General features: G+C 47.2%; 1 protein-coding gene across 10 annotated transcripts in view; it reads right to left on the bottom strand.

Annotated features, from left to right (window-relative positions):
- Positions 1 to 25,629, bottom strand: part of WDR37 (WD repeat domain 37) — a 79,301-nt gene that overhangs the window by 27,966 nt on the left and 25,706 nt on the right. For 8 of the 10 annotated variants that reach the window (XM_033208646.1, XM_033208641.1, XM_033208642.1 and 5 more), the window contains 5 exons: positions 21,212 to 21,347; positions 18,580 to 18,651; positions 11,961 to 12,005; positions 9,571 to 9,647; positions 1,395 to 1,632 (listed from right to left, as the gene is read on the bottom strand). In XM_033208646.1, the coding sequence (XP_033064537.1) occupies positions 1,395 to 1,632; positions 9,571 to 9,647; positions 11,961 to 12,005; positions 18,580 to 18,651; positions 21,212 to 21,347 (568 nt within the window). The remainder of the gene's footprint in view (positions 1 to 1,394; positions 1,633 to 9,570; positions 9,648 to 11,960; positions 12,006 to 18,579; positions 18,652 to 21,211; positions 21,348 to 25,629) is intronic. The other 2 variants (XM_033208647.1, XM_033208650.1) reach the window with 1 other exon arrangement.

The following is a 25,629-nucleotide window of genomic DNA, read 5'->3' as shown; positions in this document are numbered from 1 at the left end:
GGTGCATAACCCATTTTCTGACCCTACCAGTTAGAAGGTCAGGCAAATTAACAGGCTGAATGTGAGAACCACTTAAATCTTAATTCTTTGCTTAGAATATCTTCTAGGCCGGGCGCGGTGGCTCAAGCCTGTAATCCCAGCACTTTGGGAGGCCGAGACGGGCGGATCACGAGGTCAGGAGATCGAGACCATCCTGGCTAACACTGTGAAACCCCGTCTCTACTAAAAAAATACAAAAAACTAGCCGGGCGAGGTGGCGGGCGCCTGTAGTCCCAGCTACTCGGGAGGCTGAGGCAGGAGAATGGCGTGCACCCGGGAGGCGGAGCTTGCAGTGAGCTGAGATCCGGCCACTGCACTCCAGCCCTGGCGACAGAGCGAGACTCCGTCTCAAAAAAAAAAAAAAAAAAAAAAAAAAAAGAATATCTTCTAATGATACTACGCTGTGGGTCCTGACTCAAATACAATCTTTAACGCTCATGCAGGAAATGCACTTACAGACAGATTTGCAGAAGCAACTTCAGTAGGCAGAACCCCAAGATGGCCCCAAGCCACCCCCACCCCGTACATGCCTACCACACTTCCCTTCAGTTAGGGCAGAGCCTGTAAATAGGATGAGATTATCTTTCTGGTAATTATGATACATTACAGGCAAAAAGAATTTTGCAGATGTAATTAAGGTCCCTAAATGAGTTGACTTTGAGTTCATCAAAGGGAAGACTGTCCTGGGTGGTCTGGCCTAGCCCTTAAAAAGGATCACAGAAGTTGGAGAGTTCAGAGCAGCAGGGGAGCTCCAGCTGCAGAGGAAAGTGGCTGCTGTGTGGGAAAGGCATGCCCTGTGCAGGGACCCTGGGGCCAGGCACAGCCTCTGCACGCCCAGAGGAGCCCTGGCTGGCAGCCGGCAAGAAGACAGGGCCTCAGACTCCAGCAGCGGGGACGGCCTCCTCCAATGACCAGCAGGCTTGGAAGAGGATCGCAGCCTCGGGGAGGTCCTGCCCGGGCAGCACCCTCACTCAGGTCTTTGTGGCCCCAGGGAGAAGAGCAGCTACCACAGGCCCAAAATTCCTGACCTGGGAAACCATAAGGCCGTCAATTCCTGTCATTTTAAGACACTGAGATTGTGGAAATTTGTTACAGAACAATGGAAAACTAATACAACTACCATATTTCCAATATCTAGATACTACATGCTATAATTTAAAACCCCTGAAGATAAAATAAATTTAGCTACCAACAGTTCTATTATTAATAGAAAAAATCTCCAAAAATTACCACAGAAGAGCCAAGAAGACTGAGACTCATTCTGGTCAAGAAGTAATTGGCAAGGTCAGACATAACCCATGGACATAAACTAACATGCACAGCCAGGAGGCGGCGGACTCAGAGAACCCAGGCACCTGTCAGAGAGTGAACGAGCTCAGACGTCTCCACATCGTACAGGTTTGCCGTCCGGTCCCAGGAGGCAGTCACAGCCTGCTTCCCCCCAACCAGCCAGTCAGCAGCGATGACCACGCCCTGGTGGCTCTTGAGGGATGTCAGCGGGACGCGGATGGTGGGGCAGTCGCTGGACACGTCCCCATCGAGGTCGGGCTCATCCTTGTCAGAGCACTCTACTTCATCTTCCCCAGATATCTGCTGCCAAAGGGAAGGCCAGAAAAGAAAGACATTTCCTGGAAATCTTGAGTTTCTTGTGACACAGCTACAAAATAGATGGTTCTCATTAATCTCCTGAGGACATATCCATCACGATGGCCACCACCAGGAGCCCGGTGCTGGCCACTGTGATGAGTATGTCCTCCTCTGATCCATAACTGCTGCCCGTGAACGCCCATCAACTCTACAGCCATCTCATACAGAAAAAAAGTGGAATCCACAATGTTGTCAACTGAACTACCATTTATTTCCACGCATCAACAGAATGGCAAATAAAGATTTTCAACATTTAAGTTTTCATCAGTTATTAGTAGAAATGCAATATAAAACTAATCAAATACAAGTGAAAGTCTAATTTATCACATCGCAAAAAAGAAGCATTTTCATTATCAAACGCCTATTTAAAATATACTTAGAATTCTATTGCTATAGTCATAAAAGTCTATTTTCCTTTGTAACATCAAGCCCCCTGTCAAAGGCCAAGGCTAAAACAAACACATTACAGCCAGCTCTGTAAGAAAATCTGTATATTCATCCAACAAATATTTATCAGGGGCTGACAGAGTTGCCAGTCCCCACCCCCAGCCCAGGTGCTGCTTACACAGTGCAGAAGAGGACAGCGGGCTTCTGACATGCACACATGCAAAACTACGCTCAATCTAGCAGGTAGGAACTCTGGGTTGAAGACCCCTGGTAAAGCTCCTGCCCTCAGAGAAATAGCAAAAGAGAGAGACCACACACACACACACACACACACACACACACACACACATATACAGACACACACGTTAGTATGGGGAGGTATGTCGTATGTACACAAGTACTAGTACTGGAACTGATACAGTTTGGAAATCTGTCCCAGCCCAAATCTCATGCTGAACTGGAATCCCCTGTGTTGGAGGTGGGGCCTGGTGGGGGTGTCTGGCTCATGGGGGAGGATTCCTCATAGCCTGGTGCTTACCCCACAATAGGGGGTGAGCTCTCACCAGATCTGGCTGTTTGGATGTGGGGCACCCCCTGCCCCCGCCTTGCTCCTGCTTCCATCACATGATGCCGTCTCCGGCTTCGCCTTCTGCTATGAGTGAAAGCTGGAAGCTCCCTGAAGCCCCCCTAGAAGCCAAGCAGATGCTGGTGCCACGCTCCCTGTACAGTCTGCAGAACCAGCCAATTAAACCTCTTTTCTTTATAAATTACCCGGTCTCGGGTATTTTTTTATAGTAATGCAAGAATGGCCTAACACGGGAATGTCATGAGCACAAACACATTACTAGGGAACGCACGTCACAGGGACGCACAGCAGCAAGGGAACGCACATCACATGGATGCATAGCAGCACGGGATTACACATCACAGGGACGCACAGCAGCACGGGAACACGTCACATGGATGCACAGCAGCAGGGGATTACACATCACTGGGAGGCACAGCAGCACGGGAACACGTCACAGGGACACATAGCAGCACAGGATTACACGTCACAGGGACGCGCAGCAGCACGGGATGGCACGTCACAGGGACGCACAGCAGCACGGTATCACAAGTGAGGCGCGTTCCCGTACTACTGTGCGTCCCTGCGACGTGTGCTCCCGTGCTGCGGTGCGTCCCGGTGATGTGCGTTCCTGGGAACGCGTCACAGGGACGCACTGCAGCACGGGAACGCACGTCGCAGGGACGCACGGCAGCATGGAAACATATGTCACAGGGACGCACGGCAGCACGGGAACACTTCACGGAGACGCACCGCAGCACGGGAACGCATGTCATGGGGACGCACAGCAGCACGGGAACGCACGTCACGGGGACGCACAGCAGCACGGGAACACGTCACAGGGACGCACATCAACACGGGTTCCCACGTCACAGGGACGCATGGCAGCATGGGAACGCACGTCACAGGGACGCACGGGAATGCACGTCACAGGGACGCACGGCAACACGGGAACGCACGTCAAAGGGACGCACAGCAGCACGGGAACACGTATCACAAGGATGCAGAGCAGCACGGGAACACACGTCAGCATGGCCACACAGAGTAAGGCGGCAGTAAGTTCTATGAGGTAAAATAAAATAGGACAAGGGGCAGCTGGATGGTTGTGCTATTTTACATATAATTACTGATGAGGGACTCTCTGATGAGGTCGCACGTGAGTCAGATGTGAGGAAAGGAAGGGTTAAGTAAGGCTCGCCCATGCCGAGGAACAGCATTCCGCCATGTGCGGAACAGCTACAGGAGGCAAAGTCCGAGGCGGCACGGGGAACAGCTCGTGTAATCCCGGGAGACTGTGGAAAGGATGCCAGGTTCTATTCCGTGTGATGCAAAATCACCACACGGCTGTGGGCGGGGTGTGATGCCAGGTGTGTGCTGTGTGAACAAACTGCGGAGGGAACGGTGGAAGGGGCTGCTGGGGCAGAACTGTGGACCCAAATTCCTGTGCTGAAGTCCTCACCCCAGGACCTCAGAATGTGGCTGTTTGGAGAAAGGGGCTTTAAAGAGGTGATTAAGATAAAATGAGACCAGGAGAGTGGACCCTATTCCAATAGGACTGACGTCCTTGTAAGAAGAGATGAGAACACAGACATTCCCAGAGGGATAAAGGACCCAGGAGAAGACCCATCTATGAGCCATGGAAAGAGGCCTCAGGAGGAACCAGCCCTGCTCACACCCTCATCTCGGGTTTCCAGCCTCTGGCACTGTGGGAACACGGATCTGTTGTTTAGAAGCCACCCTGCCCCTGGCACGTTGTTATGGCAGCCCCAGAAAACAACAGAGGAGACGGACAGGAGATGAGAGAAGTGCCCATAAGAGAGGGTGGCCTGGAGTAGGGTGGGAAGAAAGAACTGAAGCGCCCTCTGCTGCAGGAGTGGCTGACAGGGTGATTTCCACAGGCAGTAAGAGAACAATACAGGTGTTTAGACCGTGGAAAGGTGTTTGGTCTAAAGCACTGGGTGACAGACAGGGACGTTTCCTGAAACGGGTGGCACAAGGAAAGGAACACCCAGAAACAGCAAGTTCAGGGTGGCACGCGCAGCTCAGTCGGGACAGGGGGCCGGGGGGCCCCAGGCTCACAAGGCTGGCAGAGGCCGCCAGACAGGTTGCAGCAGGGAAGTAGTCGGGACGTCACCTTGAAGGCCGGGGGTGATGGGTGACAGCACTGCACGCAGCTGGGAAAACGGCTCCAGAGGGAGCACAGCAAAGAGCCAGGAGCAGCCACAGGGTAAACTCCTCAAAGGATAAAAAGAAGGCCGACGAAGTTAAACGAATAATTCAGTGTAACTTAATTCGCATGCGACAGTCATTCTGTTGGTCTAAATCTGTTTCCACTATGCCACCCAAACGCTTATCAACACTGTGGATGTCAAGCAAAACTCGCAGATGCAAATTTTAAAACACAAGACATCTGTCCAAAAGCTATAATGATTCAAGATGAATACAGATTTTAACAGATTAGAGTTTGTGTTAAAATTTAAAATGAAAACTGCTAAGCAAATCAGAGTCAAGACGGGCTGCCAAAAGCTTCAGAAAACAAAACTGCTTTCCACCTAAGGAGCCTCATTTCATCCAGCAGTGCTGGAAGGAACCTCCCACGCCGTTTCTGCAGATACCTGGCCATCCACAGGCTGCACTGCCTCCTCTTTATTACAGAGGGCCCAACACAACTCTGTGTGCAGTGCTCCCAGGACAGCTCAAGTCATGGCACATCACAGAGGTTCGTCTTTAACTCAGAGCCCCCAACACCAGCCCCAAATCTTGAGGTGGCAACTGTCAACATGAGAAGTGCACTCACCCAACACAAGCAAAGTAGTAAAGAAGAAAATAAAATTAAGTGACATTCTCAGTGAACTATTAGGTGTTTTTAATGTAAGTACTGTACATGAATCTTCCCTCTGACAAAATTGATGTCTTTCTTATTTTATTTGGAAATCAATCCATACATTAACTCCTTTGAATTTCCTGAGCATCAATGCTCACCCTCCTCACCTCTCCACCATGCCCACCATCAGCACACATTTTGAATTTTCTGAGCATCAATGCTACCCTCCTCACCTCTCCACCACGCCCACCATCAGCACACATTTTGAATTTTCTGAGCATCAATGCTACCCTCCTCACCTCTCCACCACGCCCGCCATCAGCACACATTTTGAATTTTCTGAGCATCAATGCTCACCCTCCTCACCTCTCCACCACGCCCACCATCAGCACACATTTCACTTGTTCATCACTAAATGTGTGTGTTAGTGGACAGTGTTATGCGCTACATAATGAATAGTCTGTCAATTCCACAAAGAGAACAAAACTGTGTTAATACATAATACATTCAGTTAAAAATGAACTATTAGAACCTTTATTAGGACTAAAGAAAACTCATTTATCACTGTAATTTATTAACTGCTTAACTATCTCCACATAGAACAGTTTATAATGTTCACAAAGCAGAAAACTCAAGGAATATTCCAAGATTAAAATATCAAAACTAGATTACTCTCATCCTTGCAACAATCACACCCCAATACAAAATGAAACTTCTAGACGTGTACATCATCTACGCTGTCTGCCAGGCGCTGTTCCCACCTGTTCAGGTGCACAGTGAGGGCTGAGCATGTGGGAAGACCACGCCACTAACGTTTAGCCTGTCATTGAAACTAGGGAGGTAACTGCACTCAGAGAAACATTCAGGCCTCTTTGTGATCATAAACATAGGGTGCTGAGCTACCACAGACAGCGCAAGGCAAACAGTAAGTGAAGAATTTTATGAATTTATGGTATAAATGCATGAATTCATTCTTCTCAATACACATCTTTTGTTATCTATGTTTAAATTTGAACCACATAAAATTGATGTCATACAAGCCATTAGCTGATGTGATGATAAAAGTCCATGAAAGATACACCAGATGTCTAATATTAAACAGACAAAACAGTAAGAAACAGGATCCAAACATAAACTGTAAGAGAGTGGATGATAAACGTTTACTATCTGTAGAAAGGAAGACTGGAGCAGATGCATGCATACAGAGGTAAAGGAGTGTCTTTCTAGGTGCTGTCTCAGTCAGCGCAGGCCACCAAAACATAAGACTACAGGCCAAGAGGCTTCAACAACAGAAATTAGTTATTTTCCAGTTCTGGAGACTCTAAGTCTATGACGAAGGCGTCAACCAGTGCAGCTTCTGGTGAGGCCCCTCTTCCGGTGTGTGGCACTGCCATCCTGCAGCATGCCCACAGGGGCTCTTCTATTAATATTAGCATAGAGAGGCTGGGGACGGTGGCTCACGCCTGTAATCCCAGCACTTTGGGAGGCCAAGGAGTGCAGATCATGAGGTCAAGAGATCAAGACCATCTGACCAACATGGTGAAACTCCGTCTCTACTAAAAATACAAAAATACGCCGGGCGCGGTGGCTCAAGCCTGTAATCCCAGCACTTTGGGAGGCCGAGACGGGCGGATCACAAGGTCAGGAGATCGAGACAATCCTGGCTAACCTGGTGAAACCCCGTCTCTATTAAAAAATACAAAAAACTAGCCGGGCAAGATGGCGGGCACCTGTAGTTGCAGCTACTCGGGAGGCTGAGGCAGGAGAATGGCGTGAACCCGGGAGGCGGAGCTTGCAGTGAGCTGAGATCCGGCCACTGTACTCCAGCCTGGGCGACAGAGCCAGACTCCGTCTCAAAAAAAAAAAAAAAAAAAAAAAATACAAAAAGCTGGGTATGGTGGCACACACCTGTAGTCCCGGCTGCTCGGGAGGCTGAGGGAGGAGAATCCCTTGAACCCGGGAAGCAGAGGTTGCAGTGAGCCAAGATCACGCCACTGCACTCCAGCCTGGGCAACAGAGCGAGACTCCATCTCAAAAAAAAAAAAAAAAAAAAAAAAAAAAAAAACGGAGAAATGGGGAGGGGGGAGAGAGAGAGCATGCATGCACCAGGGCAACCATAAGGGTGAGTGTGTGATGTCTCTTCTGACACACTCATCCTATGGGATCAGGGCAGCCCCTCCACTACCTCATTTTGCTTTAACCTCTTCCTTAGAGGCCCCATCTCCAAATACAGCCACACTGGGGGTTAGGGCTTCAACACAGATTTCTGGGGGACAGAGACATTCAGTTGAGAACATCCTGTCCCTGGCCTCCCCCAAATTCATGTCCTTCTTGCATGGCAAATAGAGTCGTCCCATCCCAACAGCCTCAGAAGTCTTATTCCAGCATCAGCGCTAAGGTGTGAAGTCCCAAGTCTTAACAAAACATCACCTGAATCAGGAATGGGTGGGACTCAGGGTGCGATTCGCCCACCCTGAAGTTGAGCTCCCCTCCAGCCGTAAACCATGGAACCCAAACAAGTTAAGCGTTCCCAAAATACAACAGTAGGGCAGGCACGGGACAGACGTTCCCTTTCCAAAAGAGAGAAAGAGGCAACAGGGAAAGGGTGGTGGGGTCCAAGCAAGTCCAAAATCCCGCAAGGCAAACTCCATGAGCTCTTCAGGCTCCAGAGAGCCCCTCTTGGGCTGGATGCGCCACCCTCCAAGTATGCTGGGGCAGGGGTGTCACCCCCTTGGCTAAGCCTGGCAGCCCCACCCCCACAGCACTGGACCACGGCAGCCTGGCCCTGAAACCAAGGAGGCCCCCACACTTCGAAACCAAGGAAGAAACAGGCCCTTGTCCTGGGAACTGCGGTGACAGCTGCAGCCCTACCAACCTCAGAATCACCTTCAGGGGCGTTCTTCCGGTTGTAAAGGTTCTTGCCCAGGCAGCTCTGGTTTCTGTGCTGTGGAATCACAGCAGTCTGACACCTTCCTTCATTCTGTCCCCACCATGTCCCCTCTGGTTTGAGCTGGCGGAGTCTCTGGATATAATCCCATCTCCAGTCCTGGATCCTGCTGCGGTGAGTGCTTAAAGCCGTGGCTCCCACCCACACTCACCTCCATGTCAACTGGCTGTTCAGACAAACCCTGCATGTTCTCTTCGGAACCGGCTTTCTCTTTTTTTTGTAACAGGCATAGGCTGGGAATTTCCTGAATCTTACAAGTTGTCATCCCCTTTCCCTTAACAGCTCTTTCAGAGTATCTCCGACCTTTAGCACTTTATTGTATGCAAGGAGAGCAACCAGGCTGCACCTTTAACATTTCATTCACAAGATCTCGGCTCAGTCAAGTCCTCGGCCATTTTGTAATGAGGATCACTTTCTTCCAGTTCCCCGTAACCTGTCCCTCACCTCCTCCGAGGCCTCAGCAGAAGAGCCTTCAACATCCACTTTTCCACAACATTCTGCCTATGATACGTGCATTCTCTAAGACACTAAAAGCTCTCCCCTTTCCTCTCTGAGCCTTCACCCGAGTCACCTTCAATGTCCGTATTTCTACCAACAAGCCCTTCACAGTCATGGAGGCTTTCTCCAGCAGGTACCTGAAAACGCCTGCAGCATCTACCCATTCCCAGCTCCAAAGCCATGTCCACATTTTCAGGCATTTCTTTAGCAGCCCCCCCACTTTGTGGTACTAAAATCGGTCTTAGTTTGCTCTGGCTGCCATAACAAAATACCACAGACTGGGTGATTTATAAAAAACAAAACATTTTCTCACAGTTCTGGAGGCTGGAAGTCCAAGATCAAGCCAATTCAGGTTCTGGTGCGGGCTCGTCCTTACAGACAGCCACCCTCTGGCTCTGCCCTTACACGACACAGAGAGTGACAGATTGAGAACACAGGCGAGCACTCCACCGTCTCCTCTTATGAGGACCTCACACAATCTCACTGAACCTTAACTACTTCCTTAGAGGCCCCCTCTCCAAATTCGACCATACAGGGGGTGAGGGCTTCAATGCTGAACTTGGGGGGACACAAACATTCGGTCCATGACAGATATTATACATGGATTCTCAGATTCGCAGACATCAGCATCCTACACACTCGCAGGTAAGGAAAGGTGCTTACACTAGTGTCAGCGACAGGCTGGGGTGTCGGCAGCTGCACCGCGTATCTCCAGATATGAGCAGTCTGATCTCCAGAAGCTGAAGAGAGAAATCGGGGAAAATTACCCAAGGCACAGACCATGGTAAAATGCGCTCTTCACCGCCACTCTGGCTGAGCAGCAGCAGTCAGACCTTTCCGGCTTAGTGACCACTTAGTGAGATGAATGTACTTTTTACTTAAATAACTCTTTTCTGAGACTGCATAATGCTATTGAGAATACAGTACATGTCCAAAATTGAGGAAATAATGATCACTTAAAAAACAATTTCACCTTTCATTCTAGCATAGGAAGTCCTGGAAGTTCAGAGAAAATGTACAAATAGTAGATTTTTCTCTCCATCTATCTAACCTCTAAGAAATCCTATCATATCAGAACTCAGAGCTGCGATCCACTCTGAGATGTTCGGGAAAGCGACACTCATCTCCATCCATTCAACATGGATGTGGCCTTTCAATGGGCCAGGCACCTATCGGCACTCCTTATGTGTACGGCTCCCGTCCCGCTGTTTTCAGCAGCCAGTTTGCAAGGAAACGCTTTTATTGAGGATTGGAAAGACAAAAGGACAGCACCGTGGGGCACAGAACAGGCCTCGGACACCAGCACCGCCACATCTCACCCACACACGGGGGCAGGCTGGCTTCCATCGTCTCTTCACTGCCACCCAACTTCCCTAAAGGAGGTGCTCTGAGCTGACACCGCACGTTTCATGCAAATAAATGTACTGCCCGGACTTGCAACTCCTCCTCAAATCAACATCATGCCCAATCCAGTCTAACTCTCCCCTCTCCATGCTCGTTACCTCACGTTTCCCAGTCTAACCCTCCTCTCTATCCCCATTACCTCATGTTTCCCAGTCTAACCTTCCTCTCTCCATGCTCGTTACCTCACGTTTCCCATCTAACTCTCCCCTCTCCATGCCCATTACCTCACGTTTCCCATCTAACTCTCCTCTCTATCCCCATTACCTCACGTTTCCCAGTCTAACTCTCCTCTCTCCATACCTGTTACCTCACATTTCCCCATTATCTCACATTTCCCAGTCTAACTTTCTCCTCTCTATGCCCATTACCTCACGTTTCCAAGTCTAACTCTCCCCTCTCTATGCTCATGACCTCATGTTTCCAAGTCTTTGTCAGTTCCTGGATGTGTCTGGTTCCACCCTTTTTCGAGCCCTTTGGTTTGAATCTGAACACATCTAACTGCCACCAGTCTCCTTGCCCCCTTTGCAATCATCCCACAAACCGCCAACTTCGTAAGGTGTAAACTCCTTGTCTGCTTTAGTCTTCACACACATATGAAGGTGAAAGTCAGCTATGTGGTCTGGGTCTGCTCAAAATGACTCTCAGTCTAACTCTCCCACCACATTTCTCTCTCACATAAAAACTCCGACCAAACCACGTGACTCGCTGCATCCCACACACTGGAAGTACTTGTCACTGGGGCTCCTTCTTAAACAACTCCACCTGCGTGAAGCTGCCAGTCATCTCAACCTCGGTGTTCTATCCCTGGGTCAGCACAATCTGGCCCATAGGCGAAACCCAGGCAGCCACCCACTTTTGTGAATAAAGTTGCTGGACACAGCCATGTCCACTCATCAGTGCACTGTCGGCTGCTTTTATGCTGCAAGAGCAGAACTCAGTACTGGCGACAGAGCCTGAATGTCCCACAAAGATGAAAATATTCACTGCTTATTCCTTTACAGAAAAAGCGCTAAGGACCTCTGGTCTACAGAAAGCCTACACACATCCTTCGAGATCATCACCAATGTCCCTGGGTTATCACGGGGATCTGTGGGGGTCTGACAATCTCACAGGAAAAGTCCTCAGTACTGTAAGGCTACCCTCCAAAAGCAACCAAGGAAGGCACGTTTTTAAAACTACTCTGAAATGATGGCAAATCCAAGCTACCACGGGTAGGTAAATTACCCAGAAAGAAATAAAAATGCTGACTCTGGCAACTTGCCGTTGTCTCTATGCTGCCTTTCTCATTTCTCCGTATCAGATGCATACAATCTAAGGGAACACAACGGTAATCACGGGGCCTCGAAGAGCTCCATCTACAGGAACCACACAGAGAACAACAAACATGCTGATACTGTACAGAAAGGCTTAAGAAGACCATGAAGCCATCTTCATCTCACAAGAAAACCAACTGCTTATCCACTACTATCTCTAGAAAGTACTGCTCAATGTATTTTCCTTTATCCATTTCTCATTTAATTCATAAAATGTCTACTAAAGATTAACTTTCATGAAAGCCATGGATTATTCTGCTAGAATAAGAAAAGAATATTTATAGTTGTTTTAAGACCATCTATCATTTTGTTCAATAAAGAAAAAAATCAACATACCAGTGAGAGCCAACTGCTCTGAGGGATGAAATTTGATAGAATTTACTGCAAAATAAAAATATGATAAAAACAGGTTTAAAGTGATAAAAACATGTTATCAACATTTATTAGCTATAGCGTGTATTTCAAAGTCAACATTAAAAGAACTATGAGTTCAATATTAGATCCTCCACTCAGTTAAACTATACGTAAATGTGTGAATTAGAACAGAGGCACAATAAAAACAACTAAGGTATGAACCACCAAATCACCCCACTTTAGGACCCAGGAAAAGGATATTCATCATCTAGCTCTTTTTATAGACAAGGATGTCATTTTCAGCTAAAAATAAATCAGGATTAAAAAAAAGAAAACATAATTATGACAACAGGTGAAGACAAATTATAGTGTGGCAGACACTATTTGTTACCTCAAGCCCCACCCCAGCCACCTTCCTTCCCAGCCTAAGGACCCCAGTCTGTTCTGTGACCAGTAGAGAACCCAGGCCCCAGAAAGTATAACCTCTGCCAGCCTCAGAGAATGAATCAGGACTGGATTATGCAGGTTATGATGTCCTCCCACTCTCCTTACAAAAGGGGTATTTGGCAGAGGTCTTTGTGTGTGTGTGTGTTTGTGTGTGTGTGAGACAGAATTTCACTCTGGTGGCCTAGGCTAGAGTACAGTGGCGCGATCTCAGCTCACTACAGCTTTGACCTTCGAGACTCAGGTGATCCTCCCACCTTAGCCTCCCAAGTAGTTGGGACCACAAGAATGTATCACCATACCTGGCTAGTTTGGGGTTTCCTTGTATTTTTAGTAGACAGGGTCTTGCCATTTTTATTTTAGTAGAGATGGGGTCTTTTGTGTTTTTAGTAGAAACAGAGTCTTGCCATGTTGTCCAGGCTGGTCTCAAACTCCTGCCCGCCTCAGCCTCCAAAAGTGGTGGGATGACAGGTGTGAGCCACTGCGCCCGGCCAGAGGTCTGAGGAAGCTACCATTTTCTTGAAAAAGGAGCATGAGACCCTGGCACTTCACCTTCCCCCTTGCTCCTGTCTTGAATGTAGACAGAATAGCTTGACATGTGGTCAGCAAGACCACAAGCACGCACATAAATGTCAGCACTGAACACAGAGCCCGGCTCCACAGGTCTGACCTCGTCTGGAGCCCACCTGGGATCTTCCCGAAGCAAATGACAGGGATTGGGATGGGGTGAGCTACGTCAGTCAGCACCAGTCAGCAGAGCAAAGAGCTGACTCATGTCACTGTGGGGACACCAACCCTTATTTCCATCCCTTGTAAAGAAAATGCACGTCCCTAACATACAACATACAGGAAATTTGACCAAATCTGAAAAGGTGATCGCCTTAACAAAATGTTGCTAGCTATACCATTAGAATTATATTTTTCTAAGTAACTAAATGAAAAATGCTAGAAGATAGCCTCATTATTAATATTAAAATACAGACAACTGTGGCAAAAGCTGGTGGAAACTGTGTACACTTACAAGCAATAAACTTAAGCATTCAATGGAGCTAAAACCAAATTATCACTAGAACCACTAATAAATAGTATTAACGCTTCCAATTTCTATGAGAAATTTTGGTAAGATCGATGATCGGGGCCAGGCGCGGTGGCTCAAGCCTGTAATCCCAGCACTTTGGGAGGCCGAGACGGGCGGATCACGAGGTCAGGAGATAGAGACCATCCTAGCTAATACGGTGAAACCCTGTCTCTACTTAAAAATACAAAAAACTAGCCGGGCGACGAGGTGGGCGCCTGTAGTCCCAGCTACTCGGGAGGCTGAGGCAGGAGAATGGCGTAAACCCGGGAGGTGGAGCTTGCAGTGAGCTGAGATCCGGCCACTGCACTCCAGCCTGGGTGGCAGAGCAAGACTCCATCTCAAAAAAAAAAAAAAAAAAAAAAAGATTGATGATCAATTTTCACTTTATTATGTCTATCCCAACCTTCAGCTAATCACAAATGAAGGTGGGCCACCGTGAGGAGTGGGTGGAAGACACCGCGCCACAGAAGGAGGCGGAGGGCAGGCACATGGTGACGGGAGATGTGGAGGCAGCTTCTTCACAGCACTGCTCACACAGGCATAATAATGTGAAAATTGACCCCAGATCTTACAAAATCGGCACAGAATAATGTTGGGGTGAGGACGGAAGCCACGCCTGGTGTAATGAGGCCCTTGAGAGAGCTCAATCACCCCCGGTCACCTTCCACAGTGGACGGTCAACAGGCAGGCTGGAGCAAGAAGGCCGGGGCAGCACTGTGAGCCATGATTTAAAGGCGTGGCAGCAGAACCCATGAGCACCTGACCCAATCCACAGCAGCCATGAGGGGAGCAGAAACGGGGATGCCAGTCACAGCTACCCTTCATCCAGTGTCAAAGACACTGGCTCTTTCCATCACGTGCACATTTAACTGTCATAAAATTTAAGCTGAAATCTAAAGAGAGAAGAACAAAGGGGACAACAACCTCTGCCACCAGCGTCACCTCTGCCTCTGAGAAACACAGACACAGCAAAACTGGGACCCTCACTGGTTTTCCCCTCCTGGGGGACAGAGCGGGGAGTCTGTTGCTGGGCATTTTGCTCAGAGGACCCAAGAGGAAAGAGGCAGAGTGTGATTCAGGGTCAAACCACCTCCTTGTAGAGTTGTACTGATTCAACTCCCACCAGCCCCACCACTCCCTTTAGTTAGGTCAACTTAGAGATCAAAACATCCCAGGCCGGGCACAGTGGCTCATGCCTGTAATCCCAGCACTTTGGGAGACTGAGGCGGGCGGATCACCTGAGGTCGGAAGTTCAAGACCAGCCTGGCCAACATGGTGAAACCCCATCTCTACTAAAAATATAAAACTTAGCTGGGCGTGGTGGCACGTGCCTGTAGTCCCAGCTACTCGGGAGGCTGAAGCAGGAGAATCATTTGAACCCGGGATGCAGAAGTTGCGGTGAGCTGAGATCCCACCGCCGCACTCCAGCCTGGCGACAGAGCAAGACTCTGTCTCAAAAAATAAATTAATTAAAAATAAATTTTTAAAAAATACAAAATGTAGCCAGGCATGGTGGCGGGCACCTGTAATCCCAGCCACTCGGGAGGCTAAAGCAGGAGAATCATTTCAACATGGGAGGCAGAGGTTGCAGTGAACGGAGATCACACCACTGCACTCCAGCCTGGGTGACAGAGTGAGACTCCGTCTCAAAAAAAACAAAAAAATCCCCTAGTGGAAAAACGCAAACATAAGTCCCCAGGAGGAAGAGGAGAGACACACGCAACATGACAGCGTGCCAGAAACACAGGCGTCTTCTCCCGTCTCTGACACCTCTCTAAATGCAGGAGGCATCCTGGAAGAAACAGGCACAGACCCACAAAGAAAGAACTAAAGAGACGATGAGAGAAGAAACAGACACCAAATACTGGAGGCCAGAAGCGCAGATGGTGACGGTGAGTGGATGAACACAGGAAGGTCAAATTAACCTGCGTGAAGAATGGAAAGCCAACAAAAAAACAAGCCAGGCACAAGAACAGGAAGAGACTTCTTCCTGCTGGGACAAGGCAGCCTCCATGGATCCACTCAACCCCCTACTGAGATTAATTACAAAAGCTGCAGATAAACAGCAAAAAATAAACAAAAGGCTTTAAGTCATCATGGAAGCCCAGAGGCCCCAGAGGGAAGCACTGGAGGCCCGCCTACCTGACGCACTCCCTCAAGGCACAGAGACCAGCCGGAGCGAGGGTGCAGTCCTCCAGAGGTGAGGGGCTGCGACAGGAGCTGAGGCCGGATCCCTCAGGAGAGGCAGCCCGGAAGGAGCAGGCCAGCTGCTCGCCTCCCCCAGGCACTGACAGCACCTAAACTGGGCATGAGGGCGGACACCAAGGAGAAAGCAGCCTCTGAGAGCTAACGCAGAGAGTACCGGCAGATGAAACTAAAGCTCGGGGCCTGTGGAGGCACATCCTTGAAGGACAACTCCCTTCGAACAAGGGAGAGCGAGAAGAACAGCACAGCCCCTAAAGCCTGAAACCCACTGGCCACCAACCCTTAAGTCAATCAAGGCTTGCCATCCACTCTATCTGCTGGCCAGGGAAAAATTAAATCCTCTGTAGAGAACAGAAATGACTACGCGTGTATGTACTCGCCTGTGTGTGGATGCAGGCATACCCCATTTTATTACCCTTCACTTTATTGTGCTTTGTAGGTATTGGATTTTTTACAAATTGAGGGTTTGTGGCAACCCTGCATCGAAGACCTAATTGCCACCATTTTCCCAACAGCACGTGTTCACGTCATGTCTCTGTGACACATGTTGGTAATTCTTGCAATATTTCAAACTTTTTCATTTTTTTTTAAATTTATTTTTGCCAGCACCTTGACCTTGGATTTTTGCATAATTATTGTATCTGTTAATAGTGACCTGTGATCTCTGATGATACCACTGTCATTTTGGGGGGGGCACAAACCACACCCACATAAGACCACAAACTTAATAAATGTGGGAGTTACGACTGCTCCACCAACCAGCCTTTCTCTCATCTCTCCCTCTGCTCGGGCCTCTCTACTCCCTGAGACAAAACAATACTAAAATTACGCCAATTCATAACCCTACAATGGCCTCTAAGTATTCCAATGAAAGGAAGAGTTGCACATCGCTCCCTTTAAATCAAAAACTATAAATGATTAAGCTTAGTGAGGAAGGCAAGTCAAAAGCTGAGACAGGCTGAAAGCTGGGCATCTTGCACCAGACAGCCAAGTTCTGAATGCAAAGGAAAAGTTCTTGAAGGAAAGTAAAAGCGCTATTCCAGTGAACACAAAAATGATAAGCACGCCGATACACAGGAAGTTGGAGTGGTTGGGATTGATTAAACCAGCCACAACATTCCCTTTTGCCGAAGCCTAATCCAGAGCAGGGCCCTGGCTCTCTTCAATTCCATGAGGGATGAGAGAGGTGATGGAGCTGCGGAAGAAAAGCTGGAAGCTGGCAGAGTTGTTTATGAGGTTTAAGATGCCGTCTCCACAACATAAAAGTACAAGGTGAAGCAGCAAGTGCTGACGGAGAAGCTGCAAGTTCTCCAGAAGATCCAGCTAAGCTCACTGGTGAAGATGGTTACTCTAAACAACAGGTTTTGAATGCAAACAAACAGCCTTATATTGGAAGAATATGCCGTCTAGTACTTTCATAGCTAGAGAGGAGACATCCATGCCTTTGAAACGTCAAGGGACAGGCTGACTGTTGTTAGGGGCAAAAGTGGCTGGTGACTTTCAGCTGAAGTCAATGCTCACTTGCCATTCCAAATATCCTAGGGCCCTTAAGAATCATGCTACATCTCCTCTACCTGTCCTCCATAAATGGAACAACAAAGCATGGATGACAGCACATCTGATGACAGCATTGTTGACTGAGTATTTTAAGCCTACCATTGAGACCTACAACTTTCAAAATACAGCTGGCTCACTGACAATGCACCTGCTCACCCAAGAGCTCTGATGGAGATGTACAAGATGAATGTTATTTCATGCCTGCTAACACAACATCCATTCTGCAGCCCAGGGATCGAGGAGTCATTTCGACTTTCAAGTCTTAAGTTTTTAGCCTATGCATATATATTTAATTTTTTAACGTTTTTGAAGAGGAAATTTGAATGAGGAAACAACACAGCACTTGTTCCTGTAACAGCGTTTTGCTCTACATTTGAGCACCGATCACACACACACCAGGCACTGCTAGAAAACTGTAGATGACACTGTGGCACCCCAGCCAGTCTGTGGGATGCCAGGGGAGGAAGATAGGTAAGAAAGCAGCATGGAGGCGGGCGTCTAACACGGGAAAGGTGCCAGCCTGTCTACATGCTAAGAGGAAAAGTCCAGGGCAAGAAAGAGAAGACACGGTGACAGCAGGAATGGCCGAAGGAGAGGAGGTCCTGTGAAAGGGGAGGGGAGGAGTCCGTAGCTCATCAGGGCCCTGGGGATGGGCAAACAGGTGCGCAGAGTCACGGGCCCCACCCACACCTGTCCCTCTGTGCACACAGGTGATGCCACCTCTCAGCCTGGCAGCGTGGAGGGTGTGAGGGAGGGCGAGTGAGCAGGTGAAGAGGGCACTGTGGGGGAAGGAACCACATACCACGTGCGAGAGGAAACAGAAACAAAAGCTGGTCAGGAAACTGGTACACACACAGCTCTAAGTGAAAAGGCAGAAAAGAGCTACGTGGACAGCATTAACTACGTGGACAGCATTAACTACAGGCACGCAAGCACATTCATGGAGTATCCTTTATTGAATACATCCAAATTATCACTACATCAAAAGTAAATCTCTAAAACAGATACTTTGTGATAAATAATGCACACATTTCAGTTACAAAATTTCCTACATATGGTTTATATAAAACATTAAATAAAATGTAGACTAAGACGATATGTACATTGTTTAGGGAGTTAAGCTTTTCCCTGTTATTAAGCCCGTACAAGCTCAAGACACAGAGTTATCCCAGTCTCTGAACAAACCACACTGTCCCTTGACAACCGAAACAGTAAAGCTTCCTACGAAGTAGCAGCTGGCTTTACCATGCACGATTTTAAAAACACACTGGAGGAGGCAATGGCCTCTGGCTACGGCACTCCTTAGGCAGTGCTTACCTGAACCCACGTGGCCTGCGTACTTGACTAGGCACTTCCCTGTCTCTATGCTCCACAGCAAAGCCGTGTGATCTGCAAGATGGAAATGAAGAAGTCGGAACTTAGCTATCATCAGTTTACAGTTTTTCAAATGAAAGAATAAGACAAATACTCTAAAAATGGGAAGTTACACTACCACTGATATCTCCTGTACCTTTGATTCTATTACTCTGTACACTTCAACTGATCAAAGAAAACATTTCCCAAATGGGAAAAGCTGTGACCTGTCTGAGGCCACGAAGTCAGCTAATGGACAACCAGAGACTCGATTTCCTACTTTACTATCAGGCTGGCTGCATCATGCTGGAAAATTATAAACAGAAGTCATTTCCATCACAGTTTCATTATTTTATTAAAGTATTAAAATGTTCCAGAACATCCAGCGTTCAAATTCAAACAGCATCCAAATCCAGTTATGACTGTTGAGATAAGCATTTCTTTTGGATCTTCGGGCCTTTCTCCTATAGCCATTACTTTTTTAAGTAGATTTAATGGAAAAATCTGAGAAATAAGCGCCAATTAGCCAAATGAAATTTCTGAAATATCAGAAAGGACCCTTCTATTCTTTTTTTTAAACTATGATTTCCAAAGAATCCAAGGCACTCATCCATGAAAACAGTTTCAAAGAGAAGCAAGAACTTTCTTCACTATTCACTTCTGCCTCTAAAAAGCAGAGTCCAGTGACTGATTAACGTCTCACAAGCTGGGACGGCATTTTCAATGAGCACCATTTTTAATATGAGCAATTTTTATCTGAAGGGGTATTATACCACCTTAGATAGCTTTCATAAAATATCTTTTTTTAGAGAAAACAAAGGGTCGCTTTCCACACTCTGCCCCTGTGACTCTGTGGGCAAACTCCGGCTGGGGGAGGCCATCAGCCTCCACTGCTGGCTACGTGCCCATGTAGTGTTCACTTTCAGTGAGTACCACAGCACTGCCCCTCAGCTGTACTCCACTTGTGGAAAAAAAGTCAAATACATCTACCAATCAGAAACACACTTGGCTATGGATAAGAAAAAGAGGGCCAGGCACGGTGGCTCACGCCTGTAATCCCAACGCTTTGGGAGGACAAGGCAGGCAGATCACAAGGTCACGAGATTGAGACCATCCTGGCTAACACGGTGAAACCCCCCCTCTACTAAAAATACAAAAAAAAAAAAAAAAAAAAAAATTAGCCAGGCGTGGTGGCAGGCGCCTGTAGTCCCAGCTACTCGGGAGGCTGAGGCAGGAGAATTGCTTGAACCTGGGAGGCGGAGGTTGCAGTGAGCCGAGATCGCGCCACTGCACTCCAGCCTGGGCGACAGAGCAAGACTCCATCTCAAAAAAAAAAGAAAACGAATAATTGGAATACTGATTCCTCAACACATTTAAGTTAAATCAATTCCAAACAAGTATTTCTTTCCTCAGATACTTGGTTCACGATGAGTTGCAACGCCCTACCCACGGGGACCTGGAAAAGACGGTGCAGAAGCACATCTATCCACGGGACCACAGAATGCAGGGTGCAGCCGGACACCTTCCCACGGGACCACAGAATGCAGGGTGCAGCCGGACACCTTCCCACGGGACCACAGAATGCAGGGTGCAGCCGGACACCTTCCCACGGGACCACAGAATGCAGGGTGCAGCCGGACACCTTCCCACGGGACCACAGAATGCAGGGTGCAGCCGGACACCTTCCCACGGACCACAGAATGCAGGGTGCAGCCGGACACCTTCCCACGGGACCACAGAATGCAGGGTGCAGCCGGACACCTTCCCACGGGACCACAGAATGCAGGGTGCAGCCGGACACCTTCCCACGGGACCACAGAATGCAGGGTGCAGCCGACACCTTCCCACGGGACCACAGAATGCAGGGTGCAGCCGGACACCTTCCCACGGGACCACAGAATGCAGGGTGCAGCCGGACACCTTCCCACGGGACCACAGAATGCAGGGTGCAGCCGGACACCTTCCCACGGGACCACAGAATGCAGGGTGCAGCCGGACACCTTCCCACGGGACCACAGAATGCAGGGTGCAGCCGGACACCTTCCCACGGGACCACAGAATGCAGGGTGCAGCCGGACACCTTCCCACGGACCACAGAATGCAGGGTGCAGCCGGACACCTTCCCACGGGACCACAGAATGCAGGGTGCAGCCGGACACCTTCCCACGGGACCACAGAATGCAGGGTGCAGCCGGACACCTTCCCACGGGACCACAGAATGCAGGGTGCAGCCGGACACCTTCCCACGAGACCACAGAAAGCAGGGTGCAGCCGGACACCCACCACAGGACCACAGAATGCAGAGTGCAGATGCACATCTATCCATGGGACCACAGAATGCAGGGTGCAGCTGGACACCCTCCCACGAGACCACGGAATGCAGGGTGCAGCCAGACACCCTCTCACAAGACCACAGAATGCAGGACTGCGGGCCGCAGCACTAAGCATCACCAAGGGCTAATGTGTTGGTTCCACTGACTCCTCCAGGACACTTTTGCATCTAGGGTTCCTCTGTCACAGAAAAGTGAACATCCGTCACTCAGGTATCAGGCACAGACATGCTTCCGCAGACTGGCCAGGTCCGTCTGCAACTCACCAGCCGACGCAGTCCCGAGCACCACTGGCTGTGTCCTGGCCACGCTGACATCCCAGATGCCGTCCCGGTGGCCGATGTACTCCTTCACGAGCTGGCAGGCAGCTCGCGATGTCGTGGTCTTAAAGCTGGAGACAATCTGAAACCGAGATGAGGAGTCTCATGAAACAATTTACTGAAGTAAATTTTTCTAAGTCAAGAAAGAGAAAATGAAAAAGACATCCTGGAAAATATACAAATCACTGACTAAGACAGTTAAAGCATCAAGGAACACAGCGCAAGTGTGAGCTGAAACGCCCTGTGTGGAAAGGATGGTGGGTTCAGCTCATATCACAGAGAACGCGTACAGCTCTCGCAGCGACCTGTGGAGGCTCCCCCACCTCAGTCTGACAGCCAGTCATGGAAGGTCTCACTGCAGAAGGGCAGATTTAGGTGTTTCAGGTCACTCTCCCCGAAACCCAAACCATCAGACAAAATCTCCAAATTCTTAAAAAAACAAATCGTTAGCTAGCCACTCAGACACGAAAAAGTCAGGAAGGACATCACAAACCCTTAACTGTAGCTAATGACACTGATCGCTGTACATGTTCACATTTTGCTGTTTGTGAGAATTTACACCAACCACATATCATCAAGTGGAAAAAAGCCCGTGGTGGGGAGGAATCAAAAGGCGACACTAACAGGTGTGCCGGTTTGTCCGAGACTGGGTGCTCGCTCAGAGCAGGCACCAGCTATGAGGATGCAGAGCAGCGTGGCCGTGGGCCCCTGGCCTTTCGGACATGCTCAGCCCAGCAGGAGGCAACGCGAACACAGCACGGACCAGAGAAAGGCATCGTCTCGAATGATGACACACACAGCAGACAGTTCTCATGTCCTCTTGTCAGGAAAAATATGAAGTGAGTGAGGAAGAAACTAATTCAACACAACGATTTCTGCAGAGTTTGCTTTTTAAATTTTTCTTGGGTAAGAAAACAGCTGTCCAGCGGTCAAGTAAATCAGAATAATGTAGACTTTTCAGAATAAAACAAAAAAATTAAGTGAAAAATAAAAATCAGTGGCATTACACAACTTGTTTTAAACACTGATTTGGCACAGCCCTGAAAAACAGATCTAAATTCATTCTTCCTAAGCCATGAAAGCACAACCCACTGTCACATCGATTTGGGTCTGCACCCTTGAGTTATTCTCGCCGGATACAATAACATAAAAGGCTGAGGAAGAGGCCGACGTTTTCAGCAGTAACAGAAAGAACTTCCACTGGAACTGGTCACAGGAATTGCAAAAGCACTTGTTCAACCTCAAACCCATCACTATCCTCTTTTCTTTCTGAACACTAATATCCTATTCAATCCCGCAAAATTATGCCTCCACCACATGGAAAATGCTTTTGCTTATAGAATGTGTCATTCAGATGTTAAATAATATTATAACATTTTAGCAGGGAGTGAAATTAAAGGACATACACAACCTCCCACCATAATAAGCTGTGGTAAATTTCATTTTCCAAGTCTCTCACCATTTCTAACATAAATAACAGTATAATAGTAAATATCACTTTCCAAGTCTCTCACCATTTCTAACATTAATAACAGTATTGTAGTAAATTTCACTTTCCAAGTCTCTCACCATTTCTAACATTAATAACAGTATTGTAGTAAATTTCATTTTCCATGTCTCTCACCATTTCTAACATAAATAACAGTATTGTAGTAAATTTCATTTTCCATGTCTCTCACCATTTCTAACATAAATAACAGTATTACAGTAAATTTCATTTTCCAAGTCTCTCACCACTTCTAACATTAATAACAGTATTATAAGAAACAAAACTATTAGAGCTACATTCTTCACCTGCTGCATTCCCAGGGTAAGAACAGAGTGGCTCCTTTCCGGAGGCTCTGACTGCACTGCTGCTGGAGCTGTGCAGGAGATTATGTGCCGTTTTCAAATATTTTCTCATGTGTTGCTTCTAAAATGCCCACCACACTCTGACCATCTATTACCTTAACTCTTTTTCCTTAAAAATGTTGACTTAGTCATCATTACCAAGAGACCCACCAAAACAGACTGAATTACTTAGAGGGAACGTTCATAACAGAAAAGCAGCAGAATGAAGCAGCAAATTGATGCTCACGCCCGTCATCCCAGATCATTTTAACTGAGGCGCAATCTAAAGCACTGCTGTGAAAATGTCTGTAAATATTTTTGAGAAGATAAGTATCTTTCTTTGCGGAAAAGGCCCTTTCTGATTTTTATAAGTTTCTTTAAAGTGGGCTGCAGGTTAGACTGCCTCACTTCCCTCCCACGTAGGCATCAGAAATCTCATTAGCCACCAAGGAAGGGGAAAAACCTCTTCTGCGTTCACGTAACACACTTTTATGTTCCCGCCATCCCACCTGGCACGCTACTTGCTTTTCATGGCTCTGGGTCAGAAGGAGGGAAAGTAATAAATCTCGACTGTGTAGCCTTTCTCTTGTCGCATTCATGCTTAGCTTTGGTACCAAGAATCCATACTGTAGTACACAAATCAGAATATATTGTTACCAAATTATTTCTTCAACCTTCAGATGTCTTATATTTTCATAGTTATTTTTTACAATGGGTATAGGTAGTGTGCAAAAACTATGAAGATCATTAGTAATATGCTTCTTATAAATTCAGATGAATTTCTAGTACCTAAAATGACTGGGCTTTAAATACCTCTAATACTTTTTTATTTTTTGAGGCAGAGTCTTGCTGTGTCGCCCAGGCTGGAGTGCAGTGGTGCAGTCTCGGCTCACTGCAAGCTCCGCCTCCCAGGTTCACGCCATTCTCCTGCCTTAGCCTCCCGAGTAGCTGGGACTACAGGTGCCTGCCACCATATCCGGCTAATTTTTTTGTATTTTCAGTAGAGACGGGGTTTCACTGTGTTAGCCAGGATGGTCTCGATCTCCTAACCTCGTGATCCGCCCGCCTCGGCCTTCCAAAGTGCTGGGATTACAGGCTTGAGCCACTGTGCCTGGCCAGTATCTCTAATACATTTTTTAAAGCAAAGCCTTACTATACATATGCTTACCCTTGTCCAAATCTTATTTTTTACTGCTCATGGTAAAGGACAACTTTATATAATCATTTCTTCCTCTACTTCAGTAATAATGAGAAAGTTTTGGAATTCCAAGACCATACATTGTATACATACAACTCTACACACCAGAAAAAGCAACATAATCCGAGATAATGTAACAAGAAATTAAATGAGGAAGAAAATAATTTCACACTTCATTATGAAGACAAAGCTTCAAGTTAATTTATTAAAAAGTTCAAAACTTGTAAGCATAAGCTAGATATTACATGGCCAAAAAAATAAATTAGCAACTTACATTCTAGATGTTATCAAAGGAAAGTACAGTAGAAAATACCAGGAATTTCCAATTTTCTTTTGAATAACAAAGAAATACCAAAGACTATCACATGAGGACAAATGGCAGAAGGACTGAATTTGCTCTATTAATTGTAGTTAATCTTACTATAGATGTCATGCTAAATAACTTTAAACTCAAGGAAACAGATTGGAAAAATAAAAAGCTAATAAGAACTACTTACACCATCATAGCAGGATCACTGAAAATTTCAATTTATCTCTTGTATCCTTGAAATATGCCAAAGTACAGACGCATACAAAATTACCTCAAAATATCACTTGATAGTAGTAATTCATCATAGACAAATGAATTTCCAAACATTTAAACCTTTGCCACTTTAAGAAGGTCAGCACGAGATACTTTAAGAAAATACAAAACACTATGAACATCCCTATTTGTCTCAGAGACAGACCTTCACTTCCTGATCACACTTAGGAAACTGAGGAAAAGAACATAATGAACTAAAATGTAACTTTAGCTCAGAACATAATTTTCACTAATTTGTACCTATTTATTAGCTTCCTCCAAATTCAGATCCTTTATATTAAGCCAATTAACAACAGAAATTATATATTCCCTCTAAAGACAATATATTTACTAAAACATCATATATTAATATATTAATCCCTGTGGGTACTAGCGTTAAGTTACTGTGTAAATGCCTGCATATTGACATTTTTTTTTTTTTTGAGCCACAGTCTTACTCTGTTGCCCAGGCTAGAGTGTGGTGGTGTAATCTCAGCTCACTGCAACCTCCACCTCCCAGGCTTAAGTGATTCTCATGCCTCAGCCTCTCAAGTAGCTGGGATTGCAGGCACCCGCCACCCCGTCCGGCTAATTTTTGTATTTTTAGTAGAGACAGGGTTTCGCCATGTTGGCCAAGCTGGTCTCAAACTCCTGACCTCAAGTGATCCGCCCGCCTTGGCCTCCCAAAGTATTGGGATTACAGGCATGAGCCACCATGCCCAGTCAGGACACTCCTTTAAAAAACTAAATTTCCCTTAAAACCATTTTTGTTTT

This window comes from Trachypithecus francoisi, unplaced genomic scaffold (genome assembly GCF_009764315.1).
Source record: "Trachypithecus francoisi isolate TF-2019V2 unplaced genomic scaffold, Tfra_2.0 Lachesis_group9, whole genome shotgun sequence".
Lineage (NCBI taxonomy): Eukaryota > Metazoa > Chordata > Mammalia > Primates > Cercopithecidae > Trachypithecus > Trachypithecus francoisi.
This window is presented reverse-complemented; position numbering and strand designations above follow the sequence as displayed.